Source organism: Talpa occidentalis, unplaced genomic scaffold (assembly GCF_014898055.3).
Source record: "Talpa occidentalis isolate TD23 unplaced genomic scaffold, MPIMG_talOcc4v2.1 talOcc4.12, whole genome shotgun sequence".
Classification (NCBI taxonomy): domain Eukaryota; kingdom Metazoa; phylum Chordata; class Mammalia; order Eulipotyphla; family Talpidae; genus Talpa; species Talpa occidentalis.
This window is the reverse complement of record NW_023601212.1, coordinates 33,832,801-33,855,487: the sequence shown is the minus strand read 5'-3', so window position 1 is coordinate 33,855,487 and position 22,687 is coordinate 33,832,801. Positions and strand designations below refer to the sequence as shown.

At 37.8% G+C, this 22,687-nt stretch overlaps 1 protein-coding gene across 1 annotated transcript in view; it reads right to left on the bottom strand.

The window, feature by feature from the left end:
- Positions 1-22,687, bottom strand: part of GUCY1A2 (guanylate cyclase 1 soluble subunit alpha 2) — a 299,132-nt gene that overhangs the window by 92,530 nt on the left and 183,915 nt on the right. The window contains exon 6 of the mRNA XM_037505696.2: positions 3,691-3,834. Within this exon, the coding sequence (XP_037361593.1) occupies positions 3,691-3,834 (144 nt within the window). The remainder of the gene's footprint in view (positions 1-3,690; positions 3,835-22,687) is intronic.

Below are 22,687 nucleotides of genomic sequence, written 5' to 3'. Positions count from 1 at the left end.
AGAAAACAATCCCAATGACAAAACTTCCCAGCTGGTAGTCTTGAGCATTTAAGACTTGAAGTCAATTTAATGTGAAATTTGTGTATTTGCAGTTTGCAGGAGACCTGAGGCACAATTCTTTTTGTCTGTGTAGTTTTCCTTGTGGTGGTAGAAGTATGATTCATGTACATGAATAACTTGATAATTATGTCCAAAGGGGACTTAAACTCCTTTTTATTTTTGGTAATGCTCCACACTTCTCTGTAGCCACCTCTGGTGGGAGTGATTTGAAAACTCTCCACTTTCTAAAACTGTATAATAAAATAACATGTGGACATTAAAGTAATAAAATGGGTAATTTTGCACTATATCCTTATGTTCACTTTATGTATCTTCTCCTCATCATCTCCTTTCTTGGAGGTAAACACTACCACAAATTTTGTATTATATCACTCTCTTTTTTTCCCTTTATACTTCTATCAATGCAGAAATTTTTAAATAGAGTATTCTTTTCAATGTTTCCAGTTTTGAATTCTAAGTAAATGGAGTATGATAGCATGCAATTATAAAGTCATAGAATTCTTTTGCTCAATAATCTGTTTTTCATATCCATTCACACTGATGTCAATAGCTAAAGTCATTCCTTTTCCCAACTGTATGTCATGCCAATACATAAATATATCAGTTTATAGCCATTCTATTATTGCTAGAGGTTCAAGTTATCTCCAGCTTGAAGCTATTAGCAAAGAATTGCTGTGAATGGTTTGGATGTGACTTCTGCTAGACAAGCACAAGTACCTCCCTGGGGAAAACACTTAGGAAAGGGATTACTTGATTATAGGAAAGGCACAAGGTAAAGTTTTATAGTTAATGATAAGTCAATTATAACATTATACTCTCACCATCTATGTGTGAGTTTTCCTGATAAACCAGATCCTTACCAACATTGACACTGTCAGATTTTCAAAATAGGAGGTGGGAAAATCTAAGGGTTTATCATAATATTATTAATACATATTAATCTTATAAATAATGAGGTTACTGGGGTACTTTTGCTAAAAGTCTTGTTTAAAGTTCTCCTAAATTGTAGTTGATTTTATTCTCTTTCAGTGTTCTTAGAAAAACAGGATGATTTAACTGTTAATGTAGATAATTTGAAATTCTCTTACATACATTTGAAAATTTTGAGCTGGGCCTCCCCAGTGGCGCAGCCGTTGAGCGCTGGGTTGCGAAGCTGCCCGCAGTCTCTGTGACGCCGGTTCGATCCCCGGCTGCTCCCCGGCCACCTGAGGAGGGTCCCGCATGGCGCGCAGACCTCTCCTGCCCCCCGCTGCTCCCCTCAGCAGTGTACTTCTGTCCTTCTGCCTGTTCTGCTCCTCGCTCTGGCTTTGGTGAATTCTCTCACCCTCCCGCGCTTCTGACTGTACCCAGTGCTTGTATGAATAAATAAATAAATCTTTAAAAAAAAAAAAAAAAAAGAAAATTTTGAGCTGATGTTTACAAAAAAAAATTCTGCTCTACTCTAAATCAAAATTCCTAATTATAATATTGTAAGTGTTAAAGTGTATCTTTCACATTTAGCCCACCTGGAGTTGATTTACGAGAAGACTTACATAATAGAGATCCAATTATTCTTCCACAAGGATAACCAACTGTCTTGTAAACTATTGAACAGCCATCTTTTCTCCACTGATCAGTATCTCCTTTGTCATTTACCAAGTCCTCTTTTTCTCTGATATCCTGCAGTCTCATTAAAATATGTTTAATGTTGGGTTCCTGTGATTTTTCTACTGGTGATTATTGAGGATTGCTTTGACTGAGAACATTTTACAATCGTTTAACAGTACCAAAAAAAAAAAAAAAATCCCATTTTTGCATTCCCTCCATTATCTCCCCTGGCAGCCCACTGAGCATGAACTATATCTTCCCACTCTGACTTCCATGTTGCCTGCATCTTTTACATTTTACATTCTCTTATTCATATTTTCCCATTTTTAATTTCCTGGATTTAACTATAATTTCTTTAGTTCTAACTTCCAGTGTACTAATTTTTGTGTCAGTTGTGTCTAATATGGTTTTATATATACTGTAAAGCAACCAACCCATTCCGGGCAGGTTTATGAACGGTTCTAGCAGCCACATGCTCTTCGCCGTTGTTTGTAGTCGCTGTACTCCTCTGTACACTCCACTCCTCCACCCTTAACACTGCACTACCACCACACCGCACTCCGCTGCACCACCCTTATAAATCAGTCTCTTAGCGCAGGTGTACCCACCTACGCATGCCCACACCCTACTCCAGGTGCCAGCCATCAGGCACGCACTCAGGATCGCAGGGTTCCACCATCTATCCTAATGGCGGGAGGGCAGAAAAGCCTGATACCTTTTACCTTACCCTACAGATGCCTAGTGAGAATTAGGATTTTTCTGATTGCAAATCTATAGCCCTGTCTCACATGTTTAAGCTTCTCTTCTATTTAAATTATGTTAAGCAATAACACTTAAAGCATGACTGAAAAGTTGCTATCTGACACTTTGGATCTGCTTTTCTCATCCATTAATTTCTATTGGTTTTTACCCATAGTACTTAGTTTTCCTCTGTGCTTGTAGAAGGCAGGGCAGGGGAGGTACTTTTTGTTTGATTTGGTTTTCATTATTAGCTACTCCTTCTCCAGAGCACTCTACTCTTGGAAATTCTTTAACCATAGGAATGTAGTTGACTTCTTCCATGGAGGGATAGTGTTTTTTGTTCCTGCTATCGCTGACAACAACTTAAGTTAAATACACCCTCTACAATTTGTTCAATCTATACACATAACATGACAGGCACATTTCTCTCTTTCCTGAGTCCAGTGATGTGCTTAATATTTTAAGAAATATTTTAAAAATGGTTAACTTACATTTCAAAAGTATTTATCAAAGGGCTCACTTGGGGTGTTTATTTGCTGCAATGCCAGAAATAAAAACACATCCACATTTGAAGCCTTTTTTATTTTTCTGTATTATTTTTAACCTAGTATTGGTGAGGTATTATGAGAGGACTAAGTTAGATTTAAGGTAAAATTTTTGAGCACAAGATATCTAGTTTATAAGGAGTCATAGTTATAACACTTCTGGGATCTACTGGACTCTGGCAGAGAAACAGCTAGTGCCCTTATCAATTCCCAGAGGTAGACCCCAGGCTGCAGAAAGTTGTTAGTACCAAAGAGAGTTCAAGTCACCAAAGCCTAAATTTCTACCCACTTTTCAAATTTCCTCACTTACTAGTCTTCAACCTTCAAGTTCTGCCACATTAAAAAAATACTGCAGAAATGACCAAGGACTGAGGTTTTGCAAGAATACTCTCAGGCAATTGCCCAGGTTCTCATCTTTGCTGCTTAATTTCTCTTTTTATGATTGTTTCTCTGACTCTGACTGTCATCATTTCTGTTTGGTATTGATGATGCGATGAATGAGAATAAGTTTTCTCCTTGGTCCAACCCCTCAGCTTTCCTTTCTCTGTGGCTCTGTGTCCTCCACATACCTTTTCCCACTTGGGATCACTTCCATTTGCTCTTTTCCTGGATCTCTGACTAATCTCTAGATACCAGTCATCCTCCTTGGGCACCTGATTTGTCTAGAGCTGTAAGTTAGTGAGAATTCTAGAGGGAATTTCTTGCTCCTTGAGTAAAAGGTACATTATTACTCAAACTAGATAGCTGAGAAGGCTACCTGAATTGGTCTTCCATCAGGTGTCAGCACCTCTTCTGAAAGTTCCATCATCTTCAGGGCCATCAGGGCAATGGGCTTGGCATGGCAGAGGCTCTTCCTGTGCAGTCCTGCGGCAACACAGTAGGCATCACCTATTGTTTCCACCTGCAGCAATCAGACAGATCGAAAGCAAATGTGAGATAATGAGCCAGAATAGCAATGATTAGTTATCTGCAATCACAACTGCTGTTGAAAAACATGTCAACACAACATCAATAAATTAAGCAATTAGACAACTGAGTGTAATCACAGCAGGGTTTGCAAACAATCATAGTCAAATGCTGACATCTCACTCGAGGACTGTTCGACAACATTATCACCATAGATGATCACTGATATCAGAACACCAGAATAGAAAATCATTATTCCCCACAAATGGAATTATCAGTAATTTGCCAAAAAAAATTCGAATTGCGACCTTTTACAAAGTGACCCTCTCATCTCCTTCAAACTTTCAAGTAGAAAGTCATTCACTGAAAAGCCATTTTTCCCAATTTTTCTACCTTCCCAATTGTGCCATGCTTTTTAACATCTATAATTTATTGTCAAGACTATTCTTAATTACTATGAATAATCTTAATTTTTATCATTTCTTGAATTCATGCTCTGTGCCATTAATTGCACTGACCACATTAAAAGCACTATCTCATTTAACCTTAATTGGAAGAAATTAGTAGTAGTTATATTTGAGAGATGGGAAATTGATGTGCATATGTCCTACAATTAAAGAGTCAAAAGGTACTGTTAGTCTAAACAGACTTTCATCTAATTCTGTTGTCAGATCCACTGTGAATGGCTATTGCCTTGCTCATATTTTATAATATCACCCAGGTTATAATCGCCAAATTCCCAGAGGATAGAATATGGCATAAATGCTAGAGCCACCCTATTTGCAGAGAAATGTGCTCTAATTACCCAAAAATAAACATGCTGGTAAGCTCCTCAACTGTTCGAATATTTTTACTGAACAAAGTGGTAAACTATTTCATTAAATGCCTCATTCCAGTATCACCTTTGTGAAGATCTTCATGGTCCTTTTATCAGTTCTAGATAAATCCTTTCTTCTACTGTTTCAATGGAATTTTCTACCACACTTCCCTGTTGTGATTTCAAAATAAGGCATAACTAAAATGCACCTACAAATAATCAAATGCACACACAAATAAAATATGTGCTCTTTAAGACTGGGGCTATGTAGTTTCCATTTCTGTATTAATAGTGCTTATCATAGTATCTAATATAGCTGTTTATTAAGTATCTCCTAAATGAATGAATGAATGAACAAAGGTCTATGTGTCATAAAGAGATGTGTGTAGGAGTAAACTGTCTTTAAATGACAGGATATGCTTCTATAATAAACAAGAAAAATATAAAAATATTAAGACTTAATGGCAATACTTAAATTTTGTGTGAATACATTCTAATCTTATAGTATTAAAAATACATACTACTTTAAATTCTTTGAGCATTAATTTAGGGAATATGACAAGAACAATTAAGAAACTCATGAGATTAGAAATGCCAAAATTGTAATTTGATTATCAGAATGTTATCAGGGTGTATACATCAAATATGATGCAAATAGCCTTCCATCTATCAGAAAGTTCAAAATCATTTCTTCAAGAACCATTTTCTGATGATACAAAAATGGAAATAAAATCAGATGATTTTATCTGACTTTTTTTTTGTTTTATTAACCAGCCCTATGTAGAATCAAGGCTACAAGAGTGGGGGTGAAAACATGGTGTGGAGGGGGTACAAGGAGTATGGTGCCTGGGTGGTGGGTGTGGTGACAGACATCTGAGCAAGTGTGCTCACATCCATGCCTCTGAACCACATACAGTATTATAAATTAATGTACTCTCAATTAAAAAATAAACATTGGAGTCTATAAAACAAAACAGAAAAAATCAGATGGTAACACAAAAACAATGTAGTGTAAGCTGGCAAGGGTTTTATTCCAAAGATCAATATATACTTCCCCAAAAAATTCCCAAGGAAAACACCAGCAAATAATACATGTCTAAAATGAGGTCACTTAACCATTTGACCCCTAAAAACATGTTATTTGATCATCTCCACATTTATCTCATCCTTTTGGATGTCTTCACAGTTTTAAAATCTAGAATGCTGTTAACTATGTAGTTTGAATCTCACTTCTGATTTTCAGATATTCACAGAGGCAGGTAAATTATTTGTCTTAACTGAACAGCTTTACAGTGACGTTGGTGGGCATGTATGCTCCTGGAGCATGACCCCTTGAAATCTTTGTCCTCCTCCTCCTCGGCATTAGCATTTCAGCAGACTGCTCAATGGTTTCCATGTAATGTGTACTGCTAGAATTTACCACAAGAATATGCAAAGATTAGTTATATGTTGCATTTTACTCCTTAGGACTGTGCAATGGAATAGTATGAAGAGGACAGACTGATAGAGGATGGACTATAACACATAAACCCAATGAAGTGCAAGAATCATGTGTACAACATAAATATAATACATTCTCATTAAAATTCTTGCCTGTCACTGTAAGATTTTGTGGTGTTTAGTTTCCAAATAGTTGAAGTTATATCAGCTATCAGAAATAATAGGATCAATAAGAATAAAGAACGGCAACAAAAAGCAATAAACCGTGATAATGTGTGGGTTTCACACAATTATTAATAAATATTCAACATAAAGGGGATAAAAAGCTGTTTCCATCATGCCAGGCTAGACATGTGACAGTAACAACATGCCCTCCAAATCTTAATGCCCTGAAGCAACAAAGACGTCTTTCTGATTCATGCTATCTATTCGTATGGGTTAAGGGCCTGGGGTAGGATAGACAGACACTGTGTCAGCTCCCTTCACTCCAGGAAGAAGCCTAGTAGAACCTCCTCATCTGCAGCTGGTTGCTATGGCAGAGGAAATGAGGTTCCAACAAACTGAACACTAGCTTTTAAAGCTTTTTCCCAGATGCACCATATGGAACTTCTCTGGATTCCTGCACCAGTACAAGTGCTATGGCTATGCTAAACACAAAGGGAAGAGGATAATACAACCCACTTGTGCCCACCAAGAAAAATAGTTGGTGAAGAGCACCCCTCCCCTCAAGGGTGATGTTCAAGAATCCCAGCCAGCAAGCCCCCAGAGGTCTGGAAAGCACACACCTTATATCTTACCTGCAAAGAACAGGTAATAATCTGAGAGGTGCTTTTCTTCCCTTGCAGATACATTCAGCATCTTAACCTGAAAATCTGGGCAGGAACAATACCTCCTTGGTAATGCAGCTTTCTGCTACAACCCCAGTCCTCTTTTGTTACCCCTTCATCTAGATAATCAACTTTGCATCATGAGGAGCTGGGAAAGTGAAAACATTGGTATCAATTTCAGTTATTTTTGAAATTCTTCCTGAACTTAGCCAAAGGTAAACAAGTGGACATTGTGACAAGAAACTCCCCAAATTTGACTATGTTCTGAAATCCTTCAAAATTGCCTCAGAGCAACATAATTTCAAATACAACAAACACCATTTCAAATAGTGCACATCATTTATTATTAGCATTAACAACCTGTTCTTGAATGACATTAGATAAGAATAAAGATGGCGAAACTGGGCATGGAAAGGATAGAGCTTATGCAAATATCTGAAAAACCTTACATCATTTTTTCTGAACACAGAAGAGGAGGTTTAAGGACTAAAAATATTATGTACAACTGATGTCCCACATATTATATCAAATTTTAAGAATTAACCTATCTCAATATGTCTTCTCAACACTTTATAATCAAAATCCTCACATCGCTCCAGAAATAAAGGTGATATAAATAAATTTCTTTGAGCTATGCATTTACCCTTTTTAGTTACTTTATTTTTTGTTTCAAATTAATCATTTAAAAGAATTTGCTTTAGCTCCTAAAAGAATTTCGTTCTCATAATATTCTTCGCCCTCCCTCCAGACTAATGCACAGAAGTGTGTGAGAGGCTTCTTGGAGATGCAGTCACTCAATGGAGGGAGGAGTGTGCATGCTGCAGGGATGATGCTGGGGCAAGGATTAGCCTAAAACAACACTGCACACAATCAGGCAAGTGGATGTCCCTGTCCCATGAGGCTCATGCCCACCTCAGTCCACAGGTCCCACGGTGCTGGGTCTGTCTTCCTTTGCACTAAGACTTGAGAAAGGCAGTCTGAGGAGGGCACTTATGGGGAAGGGTGAACACCTACAGGCAGTGGGCAGTACTGGGCCACCTCGCTCTCTCCCTCTGGACCAATCAAGAGGAGAAGCACCCTTGAAAAATCTGCTTTTATAGTTGCTTTGCTTTTTGGTTTTGGCCTCCAATGCTTTTAAAAAACAGACAGAAAGGGAAAGAGGCCACAGAGAAGGGAAGGTATGAGAATAAACTCAGACAGATGATGAAACCTAAAAATCAAAAGTGCCTTCTTTCTAGTCTAGGCTGTCACAGGCACAGGTACTGGGTCGCCTGGTGATGGTCATTCAAGTGAGTGTAATGGAGCTGACGAATATGCTGCCTTATTCCTGGGCTTGTGGCATGTAAGAACACTTGGTTCTCAGAAAAGATGCCATGCTTGCCCACACTGGGAGGACAGAGCCACAGCTGCCTGCCTGCAGATGGCTCCAGAAGGTGACGGAGGGGAGTTTGGGTGGGGGGTTTCCAGTGACTGGCAGGGAGCCCAAGTAAACAGGCAGTTCTGGAAGTCCTCGTTGATAGATCAAGCAGAGAGGTGGATGGTTCTAGAAACAGACTCTCCAATTGACCAGCCAGAAAAGGCGGAGCACCACAGGCCTTCATAAAGACACACCAGGAGCAACAGAGAAGGAAACTGTGGCCTGGGGTAGATTTAGAGGCCCCTGACTTTCTGCTGTCTCCCTCCTACACACTTAGGGTTTTGCTGTTGTTTATGTGCCTGTTGTTCCAGACACTCAGCAGAGAAGTGAAATGCACCCCTGCAGGCAGACAAAAACCCAGTTGAAGCAGACCCCTGGGATGCCCACGGGACACACTTTCAGGGGAGCAACTTGCCAGTTAGCCAGCATGCACACAGCTTTCACTGTCTTAAGGTTCTAGACCTGGGGATACACTGATTCTCTTCAAATATGATGCATAAGTACCTACATGAAAAGCAGGAGGTAGGAAGGCCTGCACAGACAGGGCACCAGTGGTGTAGTATCATTTTCTTGGCTTTCTAAAGTCAACATTAGCTGGGGGAAACTGAAGCAGCACAGGCAGTGGCTGCCACTCCTTTCTAAAGGAGAAGGCAGCCTGTGTCCTACGTGAGCCAGAAGAGGCTCCATCTCTCCTGGGGAACCAAAAAAGCAGTCTCCACCTCTTTAGCAGCTGGCATATATCCTGTATTGAGAATCCACCCCCCTCAATTTTTCCTTCCCTGTAAAACATGATTACCAAAATGCAAAATTATTATTAAGCTGTTCTTTTCAATTTTTCTAAGAAATCTTGTAGCCTTTCAATATTAGCATCTTCACAATAGGAACCCATTTATAAATGCTAAAGGTTGATATCCTGGGAATAATTTTGATTTACTAATGATATTAATGTTGCAAAAGGCATTAATGTGAAATCATGGATAATAAGAATCGAGATACAGTGAGTCATTCAAATAACCTTGTAATACTTCAGCATTCTGTGGGTGTTCCTGCCTTGCTGTATAATGATTGGGAAGACCCCGTCCCCTCCCCTCAGTCTGGCACTGTCATTAACCTGGACTGGAACATCAGACAGAGTAGCTTCTGGACAAAGGCACACACTCCTTTCGTGGTCTCAGACAAATGACAGGCCCTCTGCTGCTTGGCGTCATTGTCATCTTGCATCTGGGCAGTTGTTCTGCCCCGGGAAGGTTTAAATTCCCAGCTTGATCATTCTCAAGAGAAGCTGAGTCTGAGGGTGGATTGAAAAGAGGTTCATTTCTTCTGGTTAAAAAGAACCATGAAAAAACCTCATGGATGCACTCGCTATTTTGAAAAAAGACATCTCAAAGAGGAAGAAAAACTATTTCTACCTCACTGCAAACACAGACCTCTCAGGCACATCCCAAACAATATGACAAACCAGGTCAAGTCTGTCTCATTCTGAGCCCTCGTTTTTTTTTTTTTTTTTTTTTTTCCAAGTTTACATTCCCTATTTCAGGGTCTGCAGCTTTCTTACACACAAACCTGATGGACAAATTTCTGTCTCCAGCACAGTGTGTATTGTGTTGGAGTGTGTCTATGCTCTCCTCCTACATATTTACTCAGCTTTATACCCTTGGACCCTAGCACCGTATCAGTCTGCCCAGTAAGACTTTTAAGTCCTTAAATTGCAAGCATCCTCTACGTTTAGGGATTGGAACTGCCCCCTTTGCAAATTTTTCACATGCAAAATTCAAGATCGTCTGCATGAGACTCATCCATTGGGTACTTGTTAAAAATTAGATCCTCAGGTCCTACCTAGAGCTGCCAAATCCAAATCTAGTATTAAGGTTCAGCTATCTGCATTTACACATGTTCCCAGGTATATTTTTAGATTTTCAAGTCTAAAGACTTCTGGTATATTCATTCAGATAGTCACCTTTTTTAAGGAGTTAATGAGTGTTCAGAAAGGAGAAGAGCACTTCTACCCTGAACCCCATTCATTCCCATAGCCTCCTTCTATCCAGAGGACAATAAGCTTCTCCAGACATTACCTTAGTGTCAGAACTTTGGCCTCCAACTCCTAGCCCAGATACACACACACACACATACACACACATTCATACACACACACACACTTGTTCTCTCCTCCCTACCTCTCTCCCTCCTCCTCCCCCTCCCACTACCTCTCTCTCCCATACATACACACACCCCAGATGCTGAGAATTTTCTGGCACAGTAGGTATTCAATGATCAAAAGAAAGTTTGTTTAAGTTCAATTAAATACATTGTGCATATAGTTTAGCAATTCAAATGGAAACAAGTTTAACTAAGGGCTTACTGATAAATTTGCCTCAAAAATTCCCTTCATTCTTTCAAAAACTCTAATTACACTAATTTTGGTTGATGTTTCTGACCTAAATACTATTTCCTTAAGGATATCTCTATATGCTCAGCTGATACAGAACTAAAAAGGAGGTCATGTATATAAATAGCACAGTGATTTGGCCTAGGGACTACTCCCAAGTGAGGGAAAATGGATTCCAAATGACTACCTATCATTTAGGGATTGGAACTGCCCCCTTTGCAAATTTTTCACATGCAAAATTCAAGATCGTCTGCATGAGACTCATCCATTGGGTACTTGTTAAAAATTAGATCCTCAGGTCCTACCTAGAAGACCAAGCTCTTCTCCTGGTCTATCAATGTGAATTCCAGTTCCTGCCCAGAAATCTCAATCCCAAGGAAATATCTATTACCTTGCCCCTATCTGTCATAAAGGTTTTAGAACTCTAAGGCATGTTAGCATGAAAAAGTACATCAAAATCCCCAGTTGAAATTTCTTTCTAAATTCCCAAGTTAGATGAGGGCAACTAAAAATTTCTTTTTACTGCACAACAGACTATATCCTGTAAGACCTTCAATAATATCTTCAAATCTCCTGCATTCACCTACCATTACCTAATTCACTCCATGCTCCAATCAAAATGAATCCTTCAGTGTTCTTGGCAAACTCTCTGTACCACCAACCATCATGTTTATACGCAGAGCCTCAGAGCTTCTGTTATACCTAGAGCCCATCTATTCATGTTTTATAAGGTAATTATGAGTCTATTATTTTCAAGAAAAGTTTTCCAGGGATTCCTGATTTACCGGAATTTTAAATAGATTCCCCAAAGAAGAGTAAGTACCCACTATAAGTTCAGTAAACCTATAGAGTGCTAAATAAATATTAGAATCTCCCATAAAAGTGAATAGTTTCAAGGTTTATTCAAAACTATAATAATTGAAGCAGTACAATAATGGTGAAAGAATAAACAGATCAGTGGAACAGAACAGAGTTACATAAATAGAGTCCCATGAATATAGTCAACTGATCTTGGATAAAGGAACAAAAGCAATGCAATGGGCAAAGGAAATCTCTTTCACAAATAGTGCTGGAACAACTGGACTTTTACATGGAAAAGAATGAATTATAGACCTAGATTGTATATTTTTTATTTTATATATTTTTTACATCATTTTTCATTTTTGCACAAGGTGTGCATTGTCATCTTGGTTATAGTCCCCATACAATCTCCACCCCCCTTATTTTGACCATAATCCCTCCTACCCCCCACCCCATAGTGTGTCTCTGGTTTATAGTTGCTTGTTGATTTTGATTTTTAATTTTATTATAATTAGTCTTTTTCCTGATCCCTTATTTAGGTTTTCTAAATTCCTGCTATGAGTGAGACCATGGGCAGAAGAGCTAAAAAGGAATTTCTCCAAAGAGGAAATGCAAATGAAAAAATGTTCAACATCACTTGTAATTAGGGAAATGCAAATCAAAACCACAGTGAGATACCATCTTACATCAGTGAGAATGGCACATATTAAAAAACCTAGCAACAACAAATGTTGGCGAGGACATGGAATAAAAAGGAACTCTCCAGCACTACTGGTGGGAGTGCAAACTGGTCCAACCACTATGGAAAGCTGTGTGGAGATTCCTCAACCTGCTAAAGATGGAGCTTCCATATGATCCAGTAATTCCACTCCTAGGTATTTACCCAAAGGACACAGAATCATTAATTCAAAAAGGGCACCTGCACCCCTGTGTTTATAGCAGCACTATTTACAATAGCTAAGCTATGGAAACAACCCAAATGCCCAAAAATAGATGACTGGATCAAGAAGATGTGGTACAATACACAATGGAATATTACTCAGCAATCAAAAAAGATAAACTCGTGCAATTTGCAGCAAAATGGGTGGAGCTGGACGGGATCATGCTCAGCAAAATAAGCCAGAAAGAAAAAAGAAAAATACCAGATAGACCTTATACTTTAAACCACCTAAGAGATCTACTGATTCAAAATGGGTCATAGACATAAATGTAAAATTCAAAAATATAAAACCACTAGAAAATGACATCAGAGAAAACCTAAATGACTGTGGGTATGGAGATTTTAGGGGTATACCCTAAAAAGGGTATACAATACAAGACTATCTGTAATTAAAAGAAAGAATTGATTTGAAAAGAAGTATATGAAAGGATTGATAAACTAAACTTCATAAAAATGTAAAACATCTGCTCTGTTAAAGACAATATCAGGAAAATTTTAGACTGGGAGAAATACTTGCCAAAAAATATACCATATAAAAAAGAACTCCTAAAAGCTAAAATAATAAGAAAACAAACTATGCAATTAAAGAATGAACCAAAGACCTTAATAAGACCACTCACAAAGAAAATATACAGATGGAAAATTAACATGAAAAAGCTTCACATGTCATCAGGGAAATGCAAATTAAAACACTTAGCTCCTCTACATATCTACTACAATGGTGAAAATGCAGAACACCAATAACACCAAATGCTGGCAAGGATGTGGAGCAATGGGAATTCTCATGCATTGCTGTTGGGAATCCAAAATAATACAGCCTCTGATATTTGGGTGGTTTCTTATGGTACTGAAACATGTATATGCATGTTTTAATTGATCCAGCAATATTGTTCCTTGGAATTTAGCCAAAGGAGTTGAACATGTATGCCCATGCAAAAATATACACAAGGATGTTTATAGCAGCTCTATTAATAGCTGCCAAAACTTGGAGGTAACCAAGATACCCTTTAGCAAATAAATGGGTAAATATATTGTGAGATAGCCAGACAATGCAATACTCTTCTGCACCAAAAAGAAAAAAAGTAAGCCAGCCATGATAAGACATGAAGATTTAAATGCATATCACTAATTTAAAGAAGCCAATCTTAGCTGTTACAAATAGTGTTGCAAACAAACATAGGAGAGTAGGTTTCATTTCGAATTAGTTTTTGTGTCCTTTGGGTAAATGCCTAAGAGTGGAATTGATGGGTCATAAGGTATAGCCATCTTTAATAATTTGAGGGTCCTGTACGCAGCTTTCCTTCGTGGTTGGACAGTCTGCACTCTCACCAGCAACGACCTAAATGCCCAAAAATAGATGATTGAATCAAGAAAATGTGGTATACATATACAATGGAATACTTCTCAGCAATTAAAAAAGATAAACTTATGCCATTCACAACAACATGGACATAGCTAGAGGGATTATGCTCAGTGAAATACATTAAGACAGAAGGAAAAAGAAAAATATTGGATGATATCACTTATAGGAGGAATATAGGGAGAGTGAACAAAGGGTCAAAAAAAAAAAAAGAAAAGAGGCAAAACTTGTAGGCAACCTTAGATCTGAGGCTTAGAGCAGGGGATGGGGTGAAAAAGGGATCAAAACGGGAGGGAAGAGCACTAGAGGCCATGGTGATGGATCACAGGTGATGTGGTGGTGAGAGAACTACAGGGACTCTACCTGAGAAGAGAAATCAAGTACTGCACAGAAATGAACAACAATGTAAAAAAAATTAAAAATTAATAAAACGAAAAGTATAAAGACATCAATCTGAAAAAGCAAACTACTGTGTGATTACAGCTACATAGACAACACTATGGAGATACGAAAAAGATCAGTGGTTGGTGGGCCTCCCTGGTGGCACAAGGGGTTAAGCAACACACTATGAAGCAATCCTCAGCCTCTGCAGCACGAGTTCGATCCCCGGCCAGCCAGGGAGCAACCCACATGGCTTAGCCGACCTCTCCTGACTCGCCTGCTGCTCCCCTCAGCAGTGTATTTCAGTCAGTCTGCCTGTTCTGTTCCCTGCTCTGTCTCTGGTGAATCCTCTCACCCCCCATATCTCTGGCTTGTACCCCAGCTCTTGTATGCATAGATAAATAAATCTTAAAAAAAATCAGTGGTTGGGGTAAAGGTGGAGGGAGCAATAAGAGAGAGCAAGGAGGATGTTAAAAGTAGTAAAAATACTCTATATGGTATTATAATCATGGATATACATCATTATACATTTGCTCAAACCCACAGAAAGCAAAAACACGAGAGTAAGCCCTAGGTAAACTATGGGCTTTGGGTGATTATGATATGTCAATAAAGGCTTACCCTTACTAAAAATGCACAATTCTGGTGAGTGATATTCATAATGGGAACAATCCTCTCTATACACTTTCCTCTCAATTTCACTGTAAACCTGTAACTCCTCTAAAATATATTTTTAAGTTAATAGTGCAGCCAACTTAGCAAATCAAGTAGAATTATTTTATTAATGATTTTTTTGAAGGAAGACAATCTAACCTCCATAAATCCTATTAGTCTCATGTATCCATGGAACTACTATCTTCTATTCTCACAGAGTAAGTATAGTTTTAGGAAATATGTCTTCCTCAAGCCTTCTTCCATGAGTCAAATTTGTTAGGTGCTCCCAAGTCCAACTTTCATGTCATCTTTTCTTACTTTTCCTTCAGTAGGATATCATCTTTGTTTCTTTCAAAACACAATAAAACTGGTCTTATACATCCCTTACACTGTGGCTATTTGTGTTCATACTTTTTCTCCTATCCTCCTGTATAGATTGCATAGCCATTTAGCTTTAAAGGCAAGAGCAGCATCTTAGTTGTCTATTTAAGTCCTACAGGGGCTTCATAGTGTTATTAGATACTTACAGAATGATGACTGAGTCAAATTGTATTATAAACATCTCTGGAAGAGCTAGGTCAATATACATAATGTGTAAATTACCTTTCAAAATGAAAATTATTGTTACATGTCTCCCAATGTGTCTACTCAATCAACTCAGTTTGAGCATACATGAGGCAAAATAAGAAATTCTCAAGTGGTAGTATTTGCTTGAATGATGGAATGGCAGTCTTCATTAAGTATACTGTAGGGCTCCAACATCGACTTAAGTCCCTGTACACACCTATTAGTCAAGGTAATACTATCACCATCTCTTACTAGAATCATGGCAATACCAATTTTATGTTCTACTTTGTCCACTAATCCCATCTTCTCATCAAATCTTTACACCACACTGTTATTAAGGTCATTTTTATAAAGCAAACTAGAGCTTGTGCTTGAATCACTCCAGTAACCAGAGTGTATGATTTAGGCAATCTATTTCATTGTTGGAAACAATGACTTTCATAAGGCTCTTCTAGTGAGTAAAATTAGTTTTTAATTTCTTTACAGAGATTCTCTTTAGCTTCCTAGGGCAAAAGAGAAAAATTCTTTACAAAGTTCAAACACAGTTAATAATAGCACATATTTCATTACTTATCAGGGAAATGCAAATCAAAACTACAATAAGATAGCTAACCTCACCCCTGTGAAAATGAGCCACCTCAAAAATACCAGAAGCAACAATTAACTACTGAGAAGCGTGGAAAGCAAGGATCCCTTGTACACTGTTGTTGGGAATGGAGAACAGCCCAGTCCCTGTGGGAAAAATATAGATATTTCTAAAATTATGATAGACCTATTTTCAATACGATCTAACAATTCTACTCCTAGGAATCTATACAAAGAATGCAAAAACACTGATTTGAAGGGATATGTACAGTCCTATGTGCATTGCAGTGTTGTTTATAATAACTAAGTTATGGAAACTAAGTATATAGTGATATATGAGTGGATTAAAAAGATCTGGTATGTACATAATGGAATACTACTCAGTTACAAAATTAAAAAATGATGAAATATTGTCATGTGTGACAACATGATGGGGCTGGGGGAGATTACACTAAATGAATTAAGTCAAAAGGAGACCAAAGGACTATGGTGGAGGATTATGGAAATAGTGCAGTAACATGCATCTGAACAGGTGTGAATCTGTACCTCTGAATGATACCAATGTTGGTCAAACCAACGTTACCTCAGTAAAAAATAATACAATTAAAAATGGCGCAGTTTGTTGAAAGCCCTAAAAAAGACCTAGATTATATTCTTAATTCTAGCAGAAATGCAAACTGCAGTCTAAAAATTCAAATTTATTTTTGAAATGACATGTCAAGGGCCCTCATCTTCCTCACAAAAGTATTTTACTATAAGATCATTTTATACTCTGAACAGTCCTGTCACTTATAATTGTTCGAATTTTTTGGTTGTTCTCATTTTAAAGGTATGAAATTTGCCTGTGATTGCCAAAGGCACAGGACATAGGACACTAATTTATGAAATATACAAATATGCATGCTAAAAGAATCTTTGGTAATATTTCTGCATCTAATTAATTAGGAATACTAGCCATCTGATACATAAATGATTTCAACCACTGTGTCCTAAAATATGGGTTTGGGGCTCAATCAGAAATAAATTCAAATAGCATCTCTGCCACTTACTAAATTCAACTTCAAAAGGGATGTAATATGTATCCCACATTGTTCTTCCGGGAATTAAGTAAACTATCGCAAGTAAGGCATCTAACACTGTGTCTGGAACACAGTTTGCAAGTAGTAAATGCAAATTCCATCATTTTATATCCACTTTAAGAAATTTTCACTTTTTAAAATTACATCTGCAAGGTGGTAAATAGTGGGAGAATTATTTTGTATTTCTGCTACATAAGCCTTATTGAAAAAGGTAATAGAAACACTCCAACTCATAAGATTTGAAGTTTGCATGGAGACTCAGATAAATGAGAGATAACTGTCCTGTTTGGAAGATCAATTACCATTTTAGTAAACTAATCCAATACCTAGGTATTACAAACCTTGATGGGCCAAGCCACACTATGCTGTGTGGAGGTGCCTCAGAACACTAAAAAGGGATCTACCCTAGAGGCAGTGATTCCACACCTAGGAATCTACCCAAAGGACACAGAAACACACTTTGAAAGGAAACTTTTACTCCTATGTTTATTGCAGCCAAGAGATGGAAACATCCCAAATGCCCCAAAGTAGACAAAGGGATCAAAAAGTTGTGGTATATTTACACAATGCAATATTACTCAGCAATCAAAAAGACAAGCTCATGCCATTTACAACAACATGGTGGAGCTGGAGGGGATTATGCTAACCAAAATTACAAGGAAAAAGATAAATACCAGATGGTCACACTTACATGTGGAATATAGAGAAACCAAACAAATGGTCAAGAAAAAGTCAAAACTAGCAAGCTGATCCTATAGAACTGAGGCATGCAGCAAAGGAGGGAATGAGAGGAGCAAAACAGGGGTGAGATGAACACAAGGGAAGATGGTGATGGTTCACGGGTGATACAATGGTAGGAGACCTATGGAGACTACAACAATGTAAGGAGGGAAATAATTTATAATAAAAATAATTTTAAAAATTTAAAAACAAACCTTGATGGACCCTAACTAACATATTCATATTGTAAAGCTTGCCATAAATTCTTTGCTAAATGACCTCAGGTTAATAAAAGTGATTATCTGATGGCATTAATTCTTTTTTTTTTTAAAGATTTATTTATTTATTGTATTTATTTATACAAGCACTGGGTACAGTCAGAAGCGCGGGAGGGTGAGAGAATTCACCAGAGCCAGAGCGGGGAGCAGAGCAGGCAGAAGGACCGAAGTACACTGCTGAGGGGAGCAGCGGGCGGCAGGAGAGGTCTGCGCGCCACCCTCCTCCGGTGGCCGGGGAGCAGCCGGGGATCGAACCGGCGCTGCATAGGCTGCGGGCAGCTTCGCAACCCAGTTCTCAACCGCTGCGCCACCGGGGAGGCCCTGATGGCATTAATTATTTATGAAGAAAACTTGATATTTTAAGTGAATTTTTAAAATAAACTTATTGGAGTAAAACTTACAATTGCAATATGCATACAAACTAAAAGTTTCTCATACTGTTTTTTTTTAATTTATTATTTATTTATACAAGAACCGGGGTACAGGCCAGGTGAGCGGGAGGGTGAGAGGATTCACCAGAGACAGAGCAGGGAACAGAACAGGCAGACTGACTGAAATACACTGCTGAGGGGAGCAGCGGGCATGACGGGAGGAGTCTGCTGCACCTCTCGTACTGTTTTGATAAAGGTGTTTGTGATGAGGAAAACACTGAGTTCAAAATGTTTACAATTTATTGAAATACTAAAGAGAGATCAGTTAATGACACAAACACTGTAAAGCTAGTGAAAACTTTTTCACGTATATCCTGGGGTAACATTTATCCTTAGAGATAGAGAAAATTCTAGCAACATGGTCCTTGTATACTCAGAAAGCTTGCTAGAGATTTATATCATAAATTTTCAGACTGTTTTAAGAATTTATATCTATTTCCCAGATGCCTTATTCCATTCTGGCTGCAATAACAAAATAGCATGGATGGAATAGAGTTTTAATAACAGGAATTCCTTTCTCATGGATTTAGAGGCTGGGAACTCCAATATCAAGGTCCAGGTTGATCTGGTTTGCCAATAGGGGCTCCCTTCTAGGCTTGCAAATGCCCACCTACTCCCTGTATCCTCACATGGCAGAGAGAGAGAACTCTGCTCTCCTTATAATGCAGAGATACAATCCTGGGGTCTCTTCCTTCTAATCTTAACTAAACCTCATTATCCTTCCAAAGGCTGCACCTCAAATTCCTTCATGTCAGAGGTCATGCCTTCGAAAATGAAGTTGGAGAGGACATATCATAATAGTTGATAATAAAAAATAAAAATTATCACTCTCTGCACTTGCAACAGTCTTGGTAAATTTAAAATCAATATGGATAAAAACAACCCCAAGTACTTTACTTCATAAATTCAGCAAGACACTTCATCAATTTTTTATTTCTGCTTGGCAATCCAAATTAATTGACCCATTTAACTGCCTTTGAGTTTGCTACAATATTAAAAGATGTAACTGAATACAGAAGGAAAAGAAGCTGGAGTTTCATATTAGAATATTAAAAAATCAACATTCTAGGTTCAGTTTCATAGTGATGGTCATAGACATTGCACAAGTCAATGCCACTTTAATAAACACTTACTTCTTTATAAGTTCCATATTGCAATTCAAGCTGCTCAGATAAAAATCACCCATGAAGACAAGAAATACAAGGAAGAGGATCTATTGATATGAGGACCCAATGAAAGGAAACAAATAACATATTTCAAACAGCTACCTCTCTTGTCCCTACTTTTACCCTCTCCCTACCCTTCTTTCTTCATAGTCTTCAGCATAAAATGCCATTCTGATAACCTGAAATAACTAACCCAAGCAAATAAGCATTCTATTTCTAAGAAGCACTGGATACGCAATACTCATGCACACTCAAGCATGTACCTTTCTCTCTCTCTCTTTCACACACACACACACACACACACACACACACACACACACACACACACACATCCCATATATGCCCAGATACACTTTGAGAAGCCTCAGCTAACATTTATATTTACTACCATAACCCAGATCTCGCAGTAAACCAGATCTTGTTAAACATTTTGTACATGTTTCATTTAAGAGCTCATAAAATCTGAGGTAGATACAATTAATATTTATTTATAGGTGTTGAAACTGAAGCAGTGAGGGAAAACAAATGGTTACAGGTGGAAATACGAGGAATCCCAGCTCTGCACTTAAGACAGCAAAAGAATTCAACAGCTTAGGCTGAAAGGAAAGAACAAACAGGGAAAAAAATATTCCTTTCCCTTGTTTCTCCTTTATTTCCAGCCTACGTCCTTGCCAAAGGCAATAATATAAGTGAGGTAAAAGCCTCATCAGGTAATTTTTAGAACAATGTGGTATTTTGAAAGTGACAATATAATCCCCCCCAGTAGAAAAGGTATCAGAACAGAATGCTTATCTGTGACTTTCACTGTACCTCCTAAAGCATATAAATTTGTTTTTTTCTACTCATTAAAGTTGTGCTAAAAATACACACAAATTTCCATAACATTTCGTAAATTTCTCTGGGCATCAAGCCCTGTTATCAATTCAGTCACAATGTTTATTGAATGAGTGAATGAATTAACTGAATAAGCTTTTTACCATAGAAATTCCCCTTCTCTTGACTTACAGTTGACACTGTCATTTCATTTCCAGTCAAAAGCAAATGGCATCAATGTTGACTGAAACCACTAAAAAGAGCTAGTATAAATCTCCAGTAGTTTTTGACTTTGAGAGTGTATATTAAAGAGTGATTATTAAAGTGATTATTGAGAGTGATTATTAAAGCAAAAAAACAGGTAAATCTTGGGGGGGGGAATTAATCAGTGGCTCCTCACTACATGGTACTGTCAGTGGTAGAAAATTGAGTATAATGATATGTAAGTATTTATAAAATTCCAAGAAAAACCTAATAACTAAGTATTTTAAGCAATTATTATAAGACAAAACAGTGGGATGAAAGGAAGCTTTTTTTTTTATTCAGTTCATATTGGAGTGATATCCTTGAGATTCTGTCAATTTTCTGAAGCCTCGCTTTGGCATTCCATATTGTCAAATGACAAGGCAAATCAAAATTCTTGCAGTAGAGATTTCTGTAGCCTTTTAACTTTATGTGAGAAACATCTGCTTTCCACTCTTCCCAAGGACGTTAAGGATGAGGATTCAAGTCTGATAAAGCTCCCTAACTAATTTTCAAACTTTGAGCACAGCATGTCAGTACAGCCTAGAGCATGCTCACCCAGACATCTGCATCAGAAGGGCTGGCCTGCTCTCAGCTTCTCTGGGACATTAAAGTAATTGATCCTTTGGGTAATACCTAGGAGTGGGATGGCTGAATCATATGGAAGTTCCATTTTTAGCAGATTGAGGAACCTCCACACAGCTTTCCACAGTGGCTGGACCAGTTTGCACTCCCACCAGCACTGCAGGAGAGTTCCTTTTTCTCCACATCCTCACCAACATTTGTTGTTGCTAGTTTTTTTAATATGTGCCATTCTCACTGGTGTAAGATGGTATCTCACTGTGGTTTTGATTTGCATTTCCCTGATTACAAGTGATGCTGAACATTTTTTTCATATACCTGTTGGCCATTTGCATTTCCTCTTTACAGAAGTTTCTTTTTAGCTCTTCTGCCCATTTATTGACTGGGTTATTTTCTTTGTTTTTGTTGAGTCTCATCAGCTCTTTGTAGATTTTTGTGATCAGTCCTTTGTCATTAGCGTTGTGTGCACAATTTTCTCCCAGTCAGTAGGGTCTCTCTTTGTTTTGGTTACTGTCTCTTTTACTGTACAGAAGCTCTTTAATTTGATGTAGGCCCAGCTGTTTATCTTTTTCTTCACTATCACTGCTTTGGGTGAATTCAAAAGGACACCAGCACACCTATGTTTATTGCAGCACTATTTATAATAAGTAAGCTATGGAAACAACCTAAATGCCCAAAAATAGATGATTGGATCAAGAAGATGTGGTACATATAAATAATGGAATATTACTCAGCAATCAAAAAAGATAAACTCATGCCATTTGCAGCAACATGGATGGAGATGGAAGGGATCATGTACAGTGAAATAAGCCAGAAAGAAAAAGAAAAGTACCAGACGGTCTCACTCATAGCAGGAATTTAGAAAACCTAAATAAGGGATCAGGAAAAAGACTAATTATAATAACACTAATCAAAAATCAAAATCAACAGACAACTATAAAGCAGAGATACACTACGGGGGGGAGAGGAGAAGGGAGTAGGATCAAAACAAAGGGGGTGGGAATTTTACAGGGATGATAACCAAGATGAAAATGCATACATTGTACAAAAATGAGAAATGATGTAAAAAATACATAAAATAAACTTTAAAAAAGCAATTGGTAATTTTTCATATAAACCTGGTTACCATGGGTATTTAGGTTTTTCCCTCCACAAAGTACTTAAAGAGCAATAGTTAGTAAGAGCCAATACTTACTAGGACACTAAAGCAGAACAATTTATTTATATGTATTCAGTAAAACATAATGATCTTAATGGTTTTTCTAACCCTTTTAATTGGAGGGTTATTCCAGCCCTTTTAATTTATGTAGATTTGGAGCTTATAAAAATCAACACAGTGTTCCCATTGGTTTTCTGAGATT